At 28.9% G+C, this 14994-nt stretch overlaps 1 protein-coding gene across 1 annotated transcript; it reads left to right on the top strand.

Annotated features, from left to right (window-relative positions):
• The first annotated feature begins 10740 nt into the window (after positions 1-10740).
• Positions 10741-11438, top strand: LOC104745503 (auxin-responsive protein SAUR72). Its single transcript, XM_010466760.3, has one exon. It carries the CDS (start codon positions 10819-10821, stop codon positions 11221-11223), a length of 405 nt encoding a protein of 134 aa, XP_010465062.1. The 5' UTR covers positions 10741-10818; the 3' UTR covers positions 11224-11438.
• Positions 11439-14994: the final 3556 nt, after the last annotated feature.

The following is a 14994-nucleotide window of genomic DNA, read 5'->3' as shown; positions in this document are numbered from 1 at the left end:
TAAGGTTTTACGCAGGGAAGATGATGACGGCGTTTGTTCTAACATTAGCTAGATGGGGCTGGCCCATTAATTCTATCGGGCTCAACCAAACCACGCAAAATGACTAACATGTGCCAATATTGTTCATGTAAAAAAGCAAACAAACAAACAATAGTTTTATATATTTTACAGTTTTCTTTGTAAATAAAAAAATACAATGAATCTTTGACAAAAAAAAAAAAAAAAATACAATGAATCTATTTTTCTAAAAGGAAAAGAAAATCCCAGTTTCTCACCTTTTGGTATAAATTGTGATCTCTTTAAATAATTTGTGTCTATCTATGAAACATTCTAAAATTTAGGGGTTCAACAGTCAACATAACTTCATAAAATTATCTCTTTATTTTTATTGTCAATTTTATATTTTAGAAACTAGTTTTTATAACGCAGAGTTTTAGAGAGGTCTCGAGTGAAGTATATATAATCAGTTAAAAGAGTTGAGCGAAATCGTCTTTTTCTTCAATTCGTCCGACATGCGTTCTTGAGATTCTTGAGATCAATACAGATTCAATTTGGGAAATCTCTCTAAGGATTAAAAACTGAGTTCATCTCTTATTTCTTACCACATCGGGAAAAGTTCTCATTGAATCTTTTGATTTTGGTGAATGCATGGGTGGTTTTTGTTTGTATTGTAAAATTGTTTTGCATAAACTGAGATTCATTTATCATGCTATTAAATGAGATGTCTCTCTTGGAACTGTTAATTTTTGTTGTTGCATGGACCTTTCTCTAACGTTCTTTTTGTTTCTTGTTTCTTGTATAGGAAGTAATCGTCGTTTAGAGTTATTAATTGTAAGAGTTTCAATTTGGATTAAGTATCTCGATAACTAGTGTATAAAAGTTTTTTGATAAGGTAATAAGATAATAATTTTTTTTGAAGTTTGATAAGGTGATAAGATAATAGTTTTTTGATAAGGTAATTTTTTTAAAATTTGATAAGGTAATAAGATAATAGTCGGACTAGTGCAAAAAATAGCAAAATTTGATAAGATAATAAGATAATAATTTTTTTGAAATTATTTTGTAAAATATGGTCCCAATAATATTATAAATTAATAATCATGTAATTTTCATATATATATATATATGCTGATATAATAATGTATGCTTTAAAATTTTGATTTTTTCCAATAGCTCATATTTATAAAACAATTGTTATGTTGTATTTCAAACTATAACGATATAAAATACTCTATAACATGTTATAAAATAACTATTTTCAGTTTTCAAATATCTAGATATGCATCATTTTCATTTTTATAGTTTTATAGGCTATTAACATACGACAATTGATATTATTATCCACAAATTTGAATTTATGTATATCATGTATAAGTGATATTGTTTATAGTATTTGTAATTTATGGTCAATAATCTTTTCTAAATATGACAAATTCAATTCTAAAACCATAAAATTTATAAATCCGAAAGTCTAATCTTATTTAAACAATCAAAATATATATATATATATATATATATATATATATATAAATTAATAATTAGTAGTTTACATTGTAAATTAATAATTATTAATTTACATTATAAATTAATATCACTATAAATTAATAAAATTTCATGGTCCCAACATTATTAATTTATAGAGGTTTTACTGCTTCTATTTCAGTTTGCATCCTAGTTCATGTTAATATGTTAATGAAACCAAGTAAGTAGCTAGATTCTACTTAATTTTGCATATATCATACTTAATTTTCTATGAAATCAGAACTGAAGTTTTTGTATAGCCATAAAGAAAAAATAATAATATGGGCCTGGCTCATTAATTTTGGGCTTATTCCTAATACATAAATAATAAAAATATAAATTAATTCACATAGGTTTATTTACGTTTGTAAGAAATAATAAACACGTAAGTATCTAAAATAATTTTTTTTAAACATAGCCTAAACGTCCATCGAATTTTGTAACCTCAATCAAAGCCCTTTCTGATTAAATAAATACTTCTCTAATTGTATGGTCAATGTTGTTGGTAATGCACTAGATTAGTCTAATTTAGAGGGCACTAGGGCAGGGCAATTTGCAACATCAAAAACAGAAAAAGGCACGGAGGATAAAGCAAATGATCATAATCCACCTTTAATTAAAACACGAGCACACGACCGACCATAACATCTCACTAAGAAGGATAAAACGAAAGAATCATATGGCATTATCAATCTACCATAATATATAATGAATGGTGGGATATTTAAAATATGGCAAGGCTTAGTCATGGAAAGGATGTAAAGGAGGAGGATGAGTCATTAAACGTCATTTCTAAACCAAAAGTTTGAAAAAGAAAAAACAAAAAGACAAAGGTGGAGCCAAGAGGGAAAAGAGTGAGGTCAGTATACCCTAAAAGCTAAGACCAATGTGCAATGTGGGCACCCTCCACTTTGAAATCGAATCATCTAAATGGACCACATTGGAACATTGCATTTATATTTTCTATTCCGTTTAATGCAGAGACATATAACTACTAATGGAGTTATGACTCTCCGTATTTTTTTCATTAAGCAAATTAATGTGTAAGACACGGAAAAGTAGGAACGAGAGTGTCGTGTGGCTGTCCTGCGGTACGGCTGGTCCCTTGAGGCTTGTTTCATTAACTTGGAGTCAAATCTTTTTGACTTTCTTTGATATAGAGTTTAGTTTAATTTCTTTGCAATCAAAAACTCTATTAGCCATTGCTATTATTCCAAAAGATTTACGTTTCTTCGTTCACCAACCGCTACTCAATAGTCAATAGTCTCAATACATAGATAAATGAGTAAAATTATTTTCTTTCTACAACTAATTAAACCAAATTTTGTCAGACTTTTTTCTCTGTCTAAATATGTAGTGGAGTATTTGATATACACAACAACAGTTGTATTCAATTTTCAGTTTACATAATTTTTACAACGAATTTAATATTATTTTTTGTCACCAACATATATATATTCAGCTAATTACATCTTAATTGAAAATTCTATTTGAATTTTTTTTGTCACCAATAAACAAAGTCACTTGACTTAATGGTAGGTTGCTAATGTCAAATATATATCGAGTGAGTTCAAGTGTTTAACTGAAGTATTGATGAAATTTACTCACTTTTAAACCAGATTTTTTGCATATAAAATTATAATTTGAGGACAATGTGACCATAGGAAGCATATATAGAGTAACAACATACAAATAAAAATACAAAGAGGATATATATTTTGATTACATTTTTTTATTTTGTCATTCCAAATTGTGCAAAGTGCATTGATTACATTTTTTGATTTTGGTGAATGAATTTTTGATATAATTTTAACTTAATAGGTTCATCAATAAACTACGATGTATCATATATATTTATAAAAATAATTTGTAGTTTAAAAAGCTCGTCAAAGATCTTAAGATCTATGATCACAAATTTTGTTAGTTAATCTATTGATTGAGTTCAATAGAAACAAAAATTTACCAACAATTTTCAACCAAAATTTGGCCAGTACAAATTACATAATACAGGGAAAACGTGGCCATATATATGATAAAAAGGAGAATCTGATGGTTTTAATTTTATTAATTTTCCAAAAGAGTACAAGATGAGTCCAGTTTAAATACAGTTTTAGTGATTTTTAGCCGACTAATTGAGATTGACGTTAATAATAAACAAATCAATTTTTTTAAAAAAAAATTGTGGCGTGTAAACGCGCATTTGTGAATAGTGGAGAATAAATAGGTCTCATACAGTATTTATTTTTTGTTTGATATTTTTGAATTAAAAAACTATTAATTTAAAAATTGTCAAGAAAAGTCAAGTTGGTTTGTACGGTATGACACGTAAGAGCAGCATCAACCCAAAGAAAATAAAAAAGAGGTGGGAGTGGGTAGGTTATCCTGTACCGTACGGACTTTTCTATTTCATTCTTTTCATTTACTACATTAATAATTCCCACCAAGTTTCACGTGACTACTCCTACTCATTCCACTTTTTTTTTTATTACTGTTCCAACTCTCTTTTTTTTTTTTTTTTTTTTTTATCCCATGCTTTGCTTTTACGACTAGCAGCAACAGTACAAATATAGCCGCTTATGCTTTTCCTTAATAGAATAAAATAATAAATAAATCTCAAAGGTTTAATTAAAGGTTAGCATCAGTCAAGAACTTAAGTACTTTTTTTTTTGTTACATTTCGGAGATAGCAGTTGTAATTAGTACTACTACTATATGGTTAAAGCGGTGACATATTATTTTCATTATAGTAGTATTAATGATGGATGCAATAGCGCGTAACGCGTTACAGCTATAAACCAAATCAGAGTGTTTAGGAGTTTCAATCTTTTGACGTGTTTCTTAATCATTTGGAGGTCGTCATGGCCTCTTACTAAACCTTTGCCGTTGGAAGAATATTCTCTTAGCTCTTCTATCTATCTCTGTTTTATTTTTGTTTTATTTTGCTTAATAATTTTTTATATATGATCAGCTGTCTTTTATTATTTCTTAATCGCATCATTTGATCATCCTTTTTCTTCCTCATTATTTTTTATTTTATTTTATACCATGTATTTTGAGCATCAGATGCTTGTTTTCTATACATATGTTTATATATATATATATCTGTTTATATTTGATTTTTTATTCCTTTGAAATGTAATACTACCTAATTATTTATTAATCAAATATCAATCACTAACGACCATTAGAAATGTAACCGATTCTTAATTTGCATCATTTTATTATTAGGACACATATAACAACGCAGCAATTAGGTTATTTAGGTATTGATTCTAGTCATTCTTTAATTAGAAACTATTGTGTTTAATGCCTTAGGTGTGGATTTTTCTTATAGTGGATAAAGATATATAGACAGATCTATACTTACTAAATTAGTAATACTGCATGGAGTTGTTGTTTCCGTTTGGAATGAGCTTTAATAAAAAAAAAAAAATTCAGTTCATGATTTTATCCAAACTTTAAGTAGTGAAGATATTGAGAATGGGTGACTACGTACGTGACGGTTGACACTTCCAGTTCTACAAGAAATCACTAAAAAATCATCTAAATTGTATTACGAGAGGAGTTCCACGGAAACTTGAGTAGGAGTCGTAAGGGAATTAACCACTTGAGAGTTTGTTTTACTAAAACACTCCATCAACCCTTAAACTAGTTTGCTTCTTTGCCTTTATTATTTCCGATCTCCCACATCAAACTACTTTATGATCAATCTTATACTTATAGTTATATGTATATATCTTCGTGTTGATATTTATCTAGTTGTGACGTAAGACGGTAAGAGTATGACTTTAGACCAAGTTGGAAGTTCGAAATTTCTATATTGGATGAAACATACCCAGGGCCGGCCCATAGGGCAATCAACTCAAGCAAAGGATTAGGACATCAAAAAAATTAGGGCATTTTTTTGTAAAATTATTATAGAGTTTTTATATATATCTAAAGATTTTTACAAAAATGTGGACTTTAATATAAGTGCAAATCATAGTTTTTGAGGTTAATTGTTAGTTTTAGTTTTGATTTTTTCTATTTTGAGGTTAATAGGTTGCTTTGTTAAACTATTAGATAAATCTTTTCATCAAAACTAATGCTTTGGCTTTGGTTTGTGTTAATAAATTTTCAAAACACTAAACATAAAGTCTTATATACCATTAGTTATAATTTTTTGGTAATATATAAAAAGGCATGTTTTTTAGTTCGGCATAAGGCACTAATAATTGTCGGACCGGCACTGAACATACCAAAGATGCTTGGCAGTATATAATATAGATAACTCTTGTACGAGAGTACTTTAATTTTATTAATCTATATGTGGACTAGTCTTATATGTATAAATCAAAATAAAGTTAAGAGTCTAAAAGGGGTCTAAAGTTGCAACCCCCCAAGATAAGTTGAGGGACAGACACTTTTTTAATAACCAGAGAAAATGAGGTCACATCATATCTTTGTCTTTAAAGTTTTAACCTTTACAGAATGGAGAATGATCCTTCAACATTTCTGCTTTACGATTTCTCTCTCTATCTAAGTCACACACACATGGTGATGGTCCTTCCTTCATGATATCCACGCACGGCATTAATTTATATGCATGACGCTGTATAATACAATTTAACGCGCCAATTTTTTTTTATATAGATAATGGGAAGAGATGTGCTGAAAGTCACGAAACTGAACTGTGTATTAAAATTTTGGACAATATAGGTTTTTGAAATCCCATCATAAACCTATAGTTAACTAGTCATAATTTAAGGTTAGAGTAGTAAACTTTTCATAGTCGGATGCTTCTTCTATAGGGTTACAAGTTACTATATATTATCAACATTGATTAGTGTCGAATATCGTCAATTATATAATGAAGTTTGGTTTAATCAAGTATGCACCACTATATATATTTTGTAGTCTTTTGATTAAATTATGTCACATTAAACTTTGAATGGCTTGTGTTTATATTATGAAAGTGATAGATTTTCATGTTTACACACTGAAAACGATAACATGTTACCATTTTAATTAATTATAATCTGAAACTAATAGAACTACAATGATTAATCTAGAGAAATACATTACATAATGGAAACTTACAAGTAACTTAAGATTGGTTCTAGTTTTCAATGATGTTTACTGGAGGGTATGAATATGACCAAGGAGAAACAAAACGAATATCGAAGTCTTTGAAGTCGTCGAGGTGTGAGTATGGACTTATTTGTATAAGGGACCTTATTATTCAAAGAAAATAGAAAAATCGTAATGTTACACAAATGGCTCATATTTAAATTTACTTGGTCCAAGTTCTAGAAGCCATTATGTCATCTTTTGGGGTCAGCAGAAGTTGAAGCTCCACATTTTTGTTTCGTATTTTTTCCTACCAGAATAATTTGTATGTCATAAATATAAAATCCAGCCTATATATTAGACTTTGTGTTACCAAATGAAGGCTTCATTTATTCGTAAGAAATATGGTTATGAGACATAGGTCATATGATAAATCATTAGCGAAATTATAATAGATCTCACATGCATACATAATCAATAAAAAGCATTAGTATTTAATTTAGCGGAATTTATAATAGATCTCACATGCATATATATATATATATATATATTAATATATATAATTAATAAAAAGCATTAATTAGGATTGTTATGATTATGGAATCATATAGTTAGAGAGCTGATTTAATGAAGACCAGCTTAAATGAATGAATATATATGATACCTTAAAAAGTTACAATATAAATTAACTACTTCCACAAACAAAAAATAATAATTATTACCCCACACTTCATCAGTATTTTCTATCTTTTTATCATATTGTTGAAAATATAATTATAAACGTACGAGGCGGTCTATATTCTACCCTTTTATATATTTAACTAGATGAGGACCCGCCCGTTGTGCGGGTTTAAAATTTTATAAATTAAATTAAATTTAACAAAATGATATTAAAATTTGTTTTATGTTATTTATAAATTTTATTTTTGTTATAATACACTGATTTATATCCCTTAACAAATCTTTTATGTATGTTACTATTAAAAATATTTTTTACATCTATATATACTCTATGTTACCAATATATTCTTTATCACCACCTAGAAAATGTCTATATAAGTACATTAAGCTAACTATTTTACTTTCACTTCTGCATAGTTTTTTAATTACGAAAATTGTTGGCTCAAAAAACATTTTGAATAAAAAATATATTACATAATATACTTATCAATAATGTGTTATCACAATAATGTATGACCACCATGGAGAAAAACTCGGCTCCGCCTTCATCCCTTATGGAGAGAACCTTGTGTCCAACCTCCTCTACCATGGAGAGAACCTTGGCTCTGCCTTCCTCCATTGGGGAGATAACTTTGCATCCAACCTCCTCCACCTTCCTCCCTTGGGGAGATAATCTTGTGTCCAACCTTCTCCACCATAGAGAGGACCTCCGCTCTACCCTTCTCCTACGTGGAAGAACATGTTCACGTCTTTTTGCTATCTAAAAATAGTTTGCTTCGACAACCAATGAAAGTAAAATCCTTTTCTAACGTCACAAAATCTTTTGATAATAACTAATGTTAAATTTCCTAATGTATTCGTGATAGTAACTATGCCAAAGTGAAAGTAAAATAGTTGGCTTAATGTGTTTATATATTATATAATATACTAATCAATAAAGTATCATTACAATAATGTATGACTCACATGGAAAAGACCTCGGCTCCGTCCTCATCCTTTATAGAGAGAACCTTGCGTCCAACCTCCTCCACCATTGAGAGAATCTTGGCTCTGCTTTTCTTCCTTGGGAAGATAACCTTGCGTCCAACCTCCTCCACCTTCCTCCCTTGGGTAGATAACCTTGTGTCCAACCTTCTCCACCATAGAGAGAACCTCGACTCTGCCCTCCTCCTGTGTAGAGAGAAAATGTTCACGTCTTTTTGCTATCTAAAAATGGCTTGCTCCAACAACAAATAAAAGTAAAAACCTTTTTCTAACGTCACAAAATCTTTTGATAGTAACTAATGTTCAATTTTCCAATGTATTTGTAGAAGTATCTTTGACACACCATGATGTAGCCTCTGTCTCTGAAACGCCTCAACCGCCCCCTTGCTTAGTGAGCCCATGTCCACTCTCAGTCTATGGGTCCACCTTTCTAAGTGGCCCTACATCTACTCCCGGCTTGTGGACCTACCCATATTTGATGGCCGGTTTGTTACGTCTGGGAGGCTTTAAAAACTTGTTACTTACAAATCAACAAATGATATTTTCCTGTGTTTTGTTCTCACTTGCACAGTTCCAACAATCAGTTCCAGGAAGGTCATCCATCATGAAGTTCTCTCAGGACCCTTGACCAAAAAATAAGTGTATTTGGTGACATATGTGGTCAAATCAATTATTTTAAACCTTTCCGCAAACCATGGTGTCAGAGTCTTTGAGCTCCTATGGATCTATCAACAGCGATTTATGTTTTTCCAATCTATCTATGTTTTTTGTACGCTTTTGTTTGATTAGCCTACTTTATCCATTCATTAGGTTGATGAGCTTCAACGCGTTATCTCACTTGGAATTGAATGAATAATAATAACAATTATGTTTGAAAAAAAAAAGTGTTTATGACCAACCAATCAAGGTTGAGAAATTAGAATAAAATTAGTTTGGCATAATTAATGAAACAGTAGAAAATTATAATCATGGTAATATATGAATCTCAAATAATTCAAAGATGAAAATATAAATTAAATTAAACAATCTAAAAATACTACAATAAATTTTAAAATACAGTATTAGGAAAAGAAAACGCATATATTAATCTTTTTGGGTCAACATATTAATCTTACGTATTCCCAACTGAAAAAGTAGAAAACAGGAGAAATTTTTGGTTTTAAAAAATAATTATTTATCTTCCCATTAAAAAAAAATTCTCAACTAAACAAAGTCGAAAGCAGTATTTTTGAATAAATTATTTAAATATGAGACATATCTATGTTTATATAGAAGTGAGTTTTTACAAAATTTAGAATTTATAATTAATTGTATATTTTCCTTAATCTCTTTTTCTATATTTTTTTGTAGAATTAACAACTTAAAATTAAAAATAAGTAAATAATATTATAATTTTGAATTTTATGAAATATATATATTAAATCTCCTTATAATTATTTAAAAAATTTTGTATTTTTTTATATAAATTTTGTACTTTTTGATAATTTTATATTATTAATATTTTTTAAAACAAAATATTTTATTTTTCTTGTAATCAAATTTTTCCTATTAAATATTAACTTTGACACTTGTTAAAATCTGAGATTGATAACTTGACACATGTCAAAATCTTGTTAATGGCTAACTTTCAAAACCGAACTTTATATAATAAGATAGGATATATGATAAGAGAAAGAATCAGAAATTGGATATCTAAAATTTTTCCAAAGTGGGATTGGATTTATTCAATCTTAAGTTATTAAACTACAAAATATATAGGATTACAACGCATGGAACTATAAGGATGCATTTAAACAAAGATATTATTTAATAAGTATTTTTTTTCTTAGAATGAATTATAATCAAATTTATTTACCATGAAGAAAGTTATATTTTTTTAAAAAAGATAAACAACTTAAAATAATATTACAGCATAGGGAAGGATATTTTTTTTGAGTTGCTTGCTTCATGAACCTCGCGTGTTTTATATAACTCACAATATATAAAGGAAAAGAAAACATATATCTGATAAAATTCTAATAATTGATAGGGAATATAAATAACCAAGCTAAATGAATTGGTATATCTAAATCCTATCATTAAGAGGATATAATATCATCACTATAATTTAATTTTGCATTATGCTTAAGATAATGCAGGAATATAGTTAATGAAAATCCAAACAGTTATCTAAAAAGATTAAAAAAATCATGAAACAATAATTTAATTAAACCAATCACATCAATGAATTATAGAGGTAAAATCAATCGTTAGTTATTGTTTTCTTAAGAAAAATCAAAGATCTTTTCCCTCTTTTAATAAAAAATTTATTTTTTTACAAATTTTAAAATAATTATTTTATGTTTAAAAATAAAAATAAAAAAGTCAGTGGAAAATTACGAGTAAAGTGTGTGTACCTGGCAAGTACTCCTTCCCCGTACCTACTTTTATCAAAATAAACGAAATTCCCAAAGTACCCTCGCCTCGATATATATTCAGAATCCTTCCCCTTCACTTCTTCACAAACAAAAAAAAAATCTCTCAATTCAATTCGAAGCAAAAAAAAGAGTTTTAAGCTCTCTCAAAGCTAAACAACACGAAGACGATGAAGCAACTAATCCGCCGTCTATCTCGCGTGGCTGATTCAGCTCAATACAGTCTCCTCCGTTCAGATTCACAACGACCACCTAGTAATAGTAACCGCCGCCGTACAGAATCATTCCTCCGCTCTTCAATGGCTCGTAGATCAAAGAAGCAGAACTCATCCGTTCCAGAAGGACACGTACCTGTATACGTAGGTGACGAGATGGAGAGGTTCGTCGTAAGCGCGGAGTTGCTTAACCATCCGGTTTTTATCGGTTTATTAAACCGATCTGCTCAAGAGTATGGATACGAGCAAAAAGGAGGTTTACAAATCCCTTGCCATGTGCTTGTCTTTGAACGAATCATGGAGTCGTTTCGTCTTGGTCTTCCGGTTTCTATTGATTTAATCGGAGACGAGTCGATTTGAAGATGAAGAAGAAGACGAAGCTTTTTTTAGAAGAAATCTTGGGGTAGTTTAGTCAAGGTTTTTTTTTTTTTTTTTTAAATTTTCTTTAGATCTGGTGGTTTTAGTTCAGATACTTGAGTAATATTTCGTCGTTTTGGGATGTAAATAGGTATATAATTTTTTTTTCGTTTGATAGATGATGATGATGAAGAAGACATAGAGTTCTTTTTTTAAAATTTGTTTGTTGCAAAATTCTCTAATTTTTTTTCGCCGGTTTTAAGAATCGGTTTGAAATTCTTGTGAAGATATTATTATATATATGGAAGTTTTTGCATCAAATTTGTTATCTTTTTGTGTATGGAGTAGTGATTTCTGGGTTTATATGTGACATGAAATTTGATTTGATTCAATTATTTTGGATTTTTTGAGTCAGAAAACAAAAAAGATCGGATTTTGATGTTTTACCGACATTACCGGAAGGGTATATACGTCAATTTGTGTGTTACATAACATAGAGAGAGAGAGGATAATGATACATTCTGCGGCCGTTACTAGAATATTTTTTACCCGTTACTAAACCTCTTTTTGCAGTAGTTTATCTGTTATTTTTTAGTTAGCTTTAAAAGAAAAATAAAGGTTAGATTCTCTTTCTCTTTTTCTTTTTATAAAAGATAAATAAGTACGGTCTAATGCTAAAAATGTATAGTAGTAATATATAAAACAAAATAATTGATGAGAATTATGGGGAAAAAAAAGTAATAAAAGACCATGTGGGTTTGCATCTCTTGTTTACATTCTTTCAGATCCAAAACACACAAAGCTTGTTGTTTCCAAGCCCGATATGCCTTGGCCACAAAGCTGTATATTACAACCATTATGGTTTTACATTAATCAAGTTCAACCATTATGGCATATTGTATAGTTAGTTACACATAATTGGTTTAGTACATTTTCAGGTAACCTTCGTTTTATGTTTAATGAAATCAAAGATCTATATATATAAACACCAGCAGCACATGTGTGTATATTTGCTTTATATACGACCCGAGGCCGAGTGAACTACATGTGGAGGTTTAACTGTCCCACATCTATGGATTCTCTTAATGATATAATTGTGTATCTCATAATATATAAGTCTTCATAGTTTAATCCGAGATTATAATTATTACTTGTGTGACCAATCTGATGAATAAACGGGTAATATCAATCATAGAGTTTGGAATTTTTTTCTTCCATTTATAATGATTTTCCCATGTTGCCATCACCTGCACCACCACATGCGAGTTATATATATAGCAAATTCACAGTCAATCATTAACTTCCCTGTTTCTTTTGTTTTGTTCTATTTATTGTCAATTAAGACGATTGATCCACAACTATCCAAGGTTACCATAAATTTTTTAAAGGTCGGTGTCTCCACATTTACATCATCAGTATATATGTATCGTGGTGTCATTAGATCTACTACACTTATATATAGCATCATAAATGTAGTCAAAAGTCATCGAGCCACATAGATGGATCCATCAATTTCGTTTGAATATAATGTGTAAGAGAACTTTGATTATAGTTAGTTTGAATATAATGTGTAAGAGTACATTAATTATGATGACTATCCAAGTGTGAAATCGAATTTTTCTTCATGAATCATGACTAGAAATAAGAAGTCATACTTCCATTCATTTTTTTTTTTCATTATCAAGTACCTCTCAACGGGAAACATACATGTGTATCTATAAAAATGATCAGGAACTATAATATAAAACTCATTTGTTGTTAAGATTCTCTTGAATGAGGTCGAAATGACAACGTTTTAACATGTACTTATATTTTTTTTAAAAGGAACATTCGTCGTAAATTGGAATTGCAAGGACATATATAGTAGTAAGCATGAGGACTTAGGCAGCTCATTTCAAGTATGAATCGGATTGTTGCTTAGGAGGACACGGCTCAGCTCACCTCATGATTGATTCGATTCTTTAGTTTTTAAATCAATCTCTTTTGGGATCACGTTGTGATTATTGTTATCACTATTCTTCAACAGATATGGATTATACTATTTTTCTTCGTGACACATAATTAAATAAGAAACGAAGTAATGTTCAATTATTAATTTTTTTGGTAGTAATGCAGTAATCCCAACCAATCCATAAATGAGTGAGCGACTATTCTATCACATAAAAGCCAAACACACAAATAAAAACTTGAGCTGTATGCCAAAAATTTGTTATCGTATTTCTCAAATTCATGTTTAATTTGTTTGTTTTCAACCAAGAAATTGGAAGGATTTGTGTTAAAATGACTAATCTCGTCTTCTTAATCATGAGTTTTAACAGTTTTTGTAAAATATGGTGTTATTTGAAATATGTAAACTAACATAATGTATGGTGGTCTTGAGACTTTTTTTATGTTAATGTCTGCTAAATTACATTCACCAGAAATCATCTCAAAAAAAAAAAAAAAAAAAAAAAACTCAAATCATTCAACAACTTTGAGTGATTACAGCTATAGAATAAACACAAACATTTAGACTATATATTTGATGGGCTTCTGTTGTTTAGAGCCTCCCTAAACAAGATTAGTTTAGGACCCAGTTTTGTTTCAAAGCCCATAAAACCTAAACAAGATTTTCTTCTAATTTTTTATTATGTTATTTAAATATAAAATACTGTAATTGTAAAACGAAATATTAATAAATTTATACCACATTATTTAAAAAATTAAGAATTTACTAAGATGATAATGATAATGAAAAAATTGAAATTTTGTTTTTATTATGAAATCATGAATATGAAGTAACAACATTTAAGTTTTAAAGTATCAAATCATACACTTTCATTAAAATGTGTATTTTTCTTCAAAATCAAAAAAATTTCAGAATCAACTTTTTTTTTTTTTGTTATTGAGATTTTTGGCCTTTGAAAACTCAAATCATTGTAAACAATTCAACTGTGGGGCAAGCACGTGGAGACTTGAACAAGCGATACGACGTCGTGTGTACTGTTCAAAGAAGACACAACACAAAGTACAAATCACTAATAATAGTTTGGTAGAATTGACAAAAAAAACTCATATCATATTTTTTTCTCCATCATTTCAAATTTTGTTTATTGAAGTGTTGATGATATATTCCCTACGTGCATTCAGCCAGTTGTTGTTATGTAAGTTGATTTACAGGTTAATATTTCGCTGTCAATTGTATAAACGGAAGTTCAAGACGAAACCACGTATTTACTTATTTTAATTACTTTTAGAATGAAATCTTACAAATTTTAACGCTTCCTTTAAAATGCATATATACTTTGTAAAAAAAAAGAGAAAAGATTTCTACATTAATCGTCTTTGCATAAATAACATAAATTCAAGTTGCAGATCCAATTATAGTCAATGGTGACAACTAATACTAGTCAATATTTACTATTGTGAACAAAGAATAATATTTTTCCCTTATATTTTTCCTAAAAATGAAAAAAATACCTTTTTATCTTTTAGTCTGAAAAATTGAAATCCGAATTTTCACAGTATAAATATTAAGTAAAGAAAAAATATATTTAATTAATTAAGATACTTTTAAAACCTTTGAGATTTGAATATGAAAAGAAAGTTGATTTTAGATTTGAGAAAATAGTGCCAGAAAAAAAAAAATTGTAGGAATACAAGGACTAATTAAGGCAGGACAAAAATTGTCATTATGAAAAATAAAGTCAAAATTTAATTAATAGAAAAGTATGAGGATATATTAATTAATTTATTAAAGTAGGTTTATTTGTACATGAATTAGTGGCATGGCCC

This window comes from Camelina sativa, chromosome 15 (genome assembly GCF_030686135.1).
Source record: "Camelina sativa cultivar CO46 ecotype springtype chromosome 15, ASM3068613v1".
NCBI classification, from domain to species: domain Eukaryota; kingdom Viridiplantae; phylum Streptophyta; class Magnoliopsida; order Brassicales; family Brassicaceae; genus Camelina; species Camelina sativa.
Note: the sequence above shows the minus strand (reverse complement) of the source record. Positions and strands in the feature narration are given on the sequence as shown.

Bases quoted from the DNA above. Each gene is read 5' to 3' on its own strand.
- LOC104745503 (XM_010466760.3), top strand. From the start codon at position 10,819: ATGAAGCAACTAATCCGCCGTCTATCTCGCGTGGCTGATTCAGCTCAA.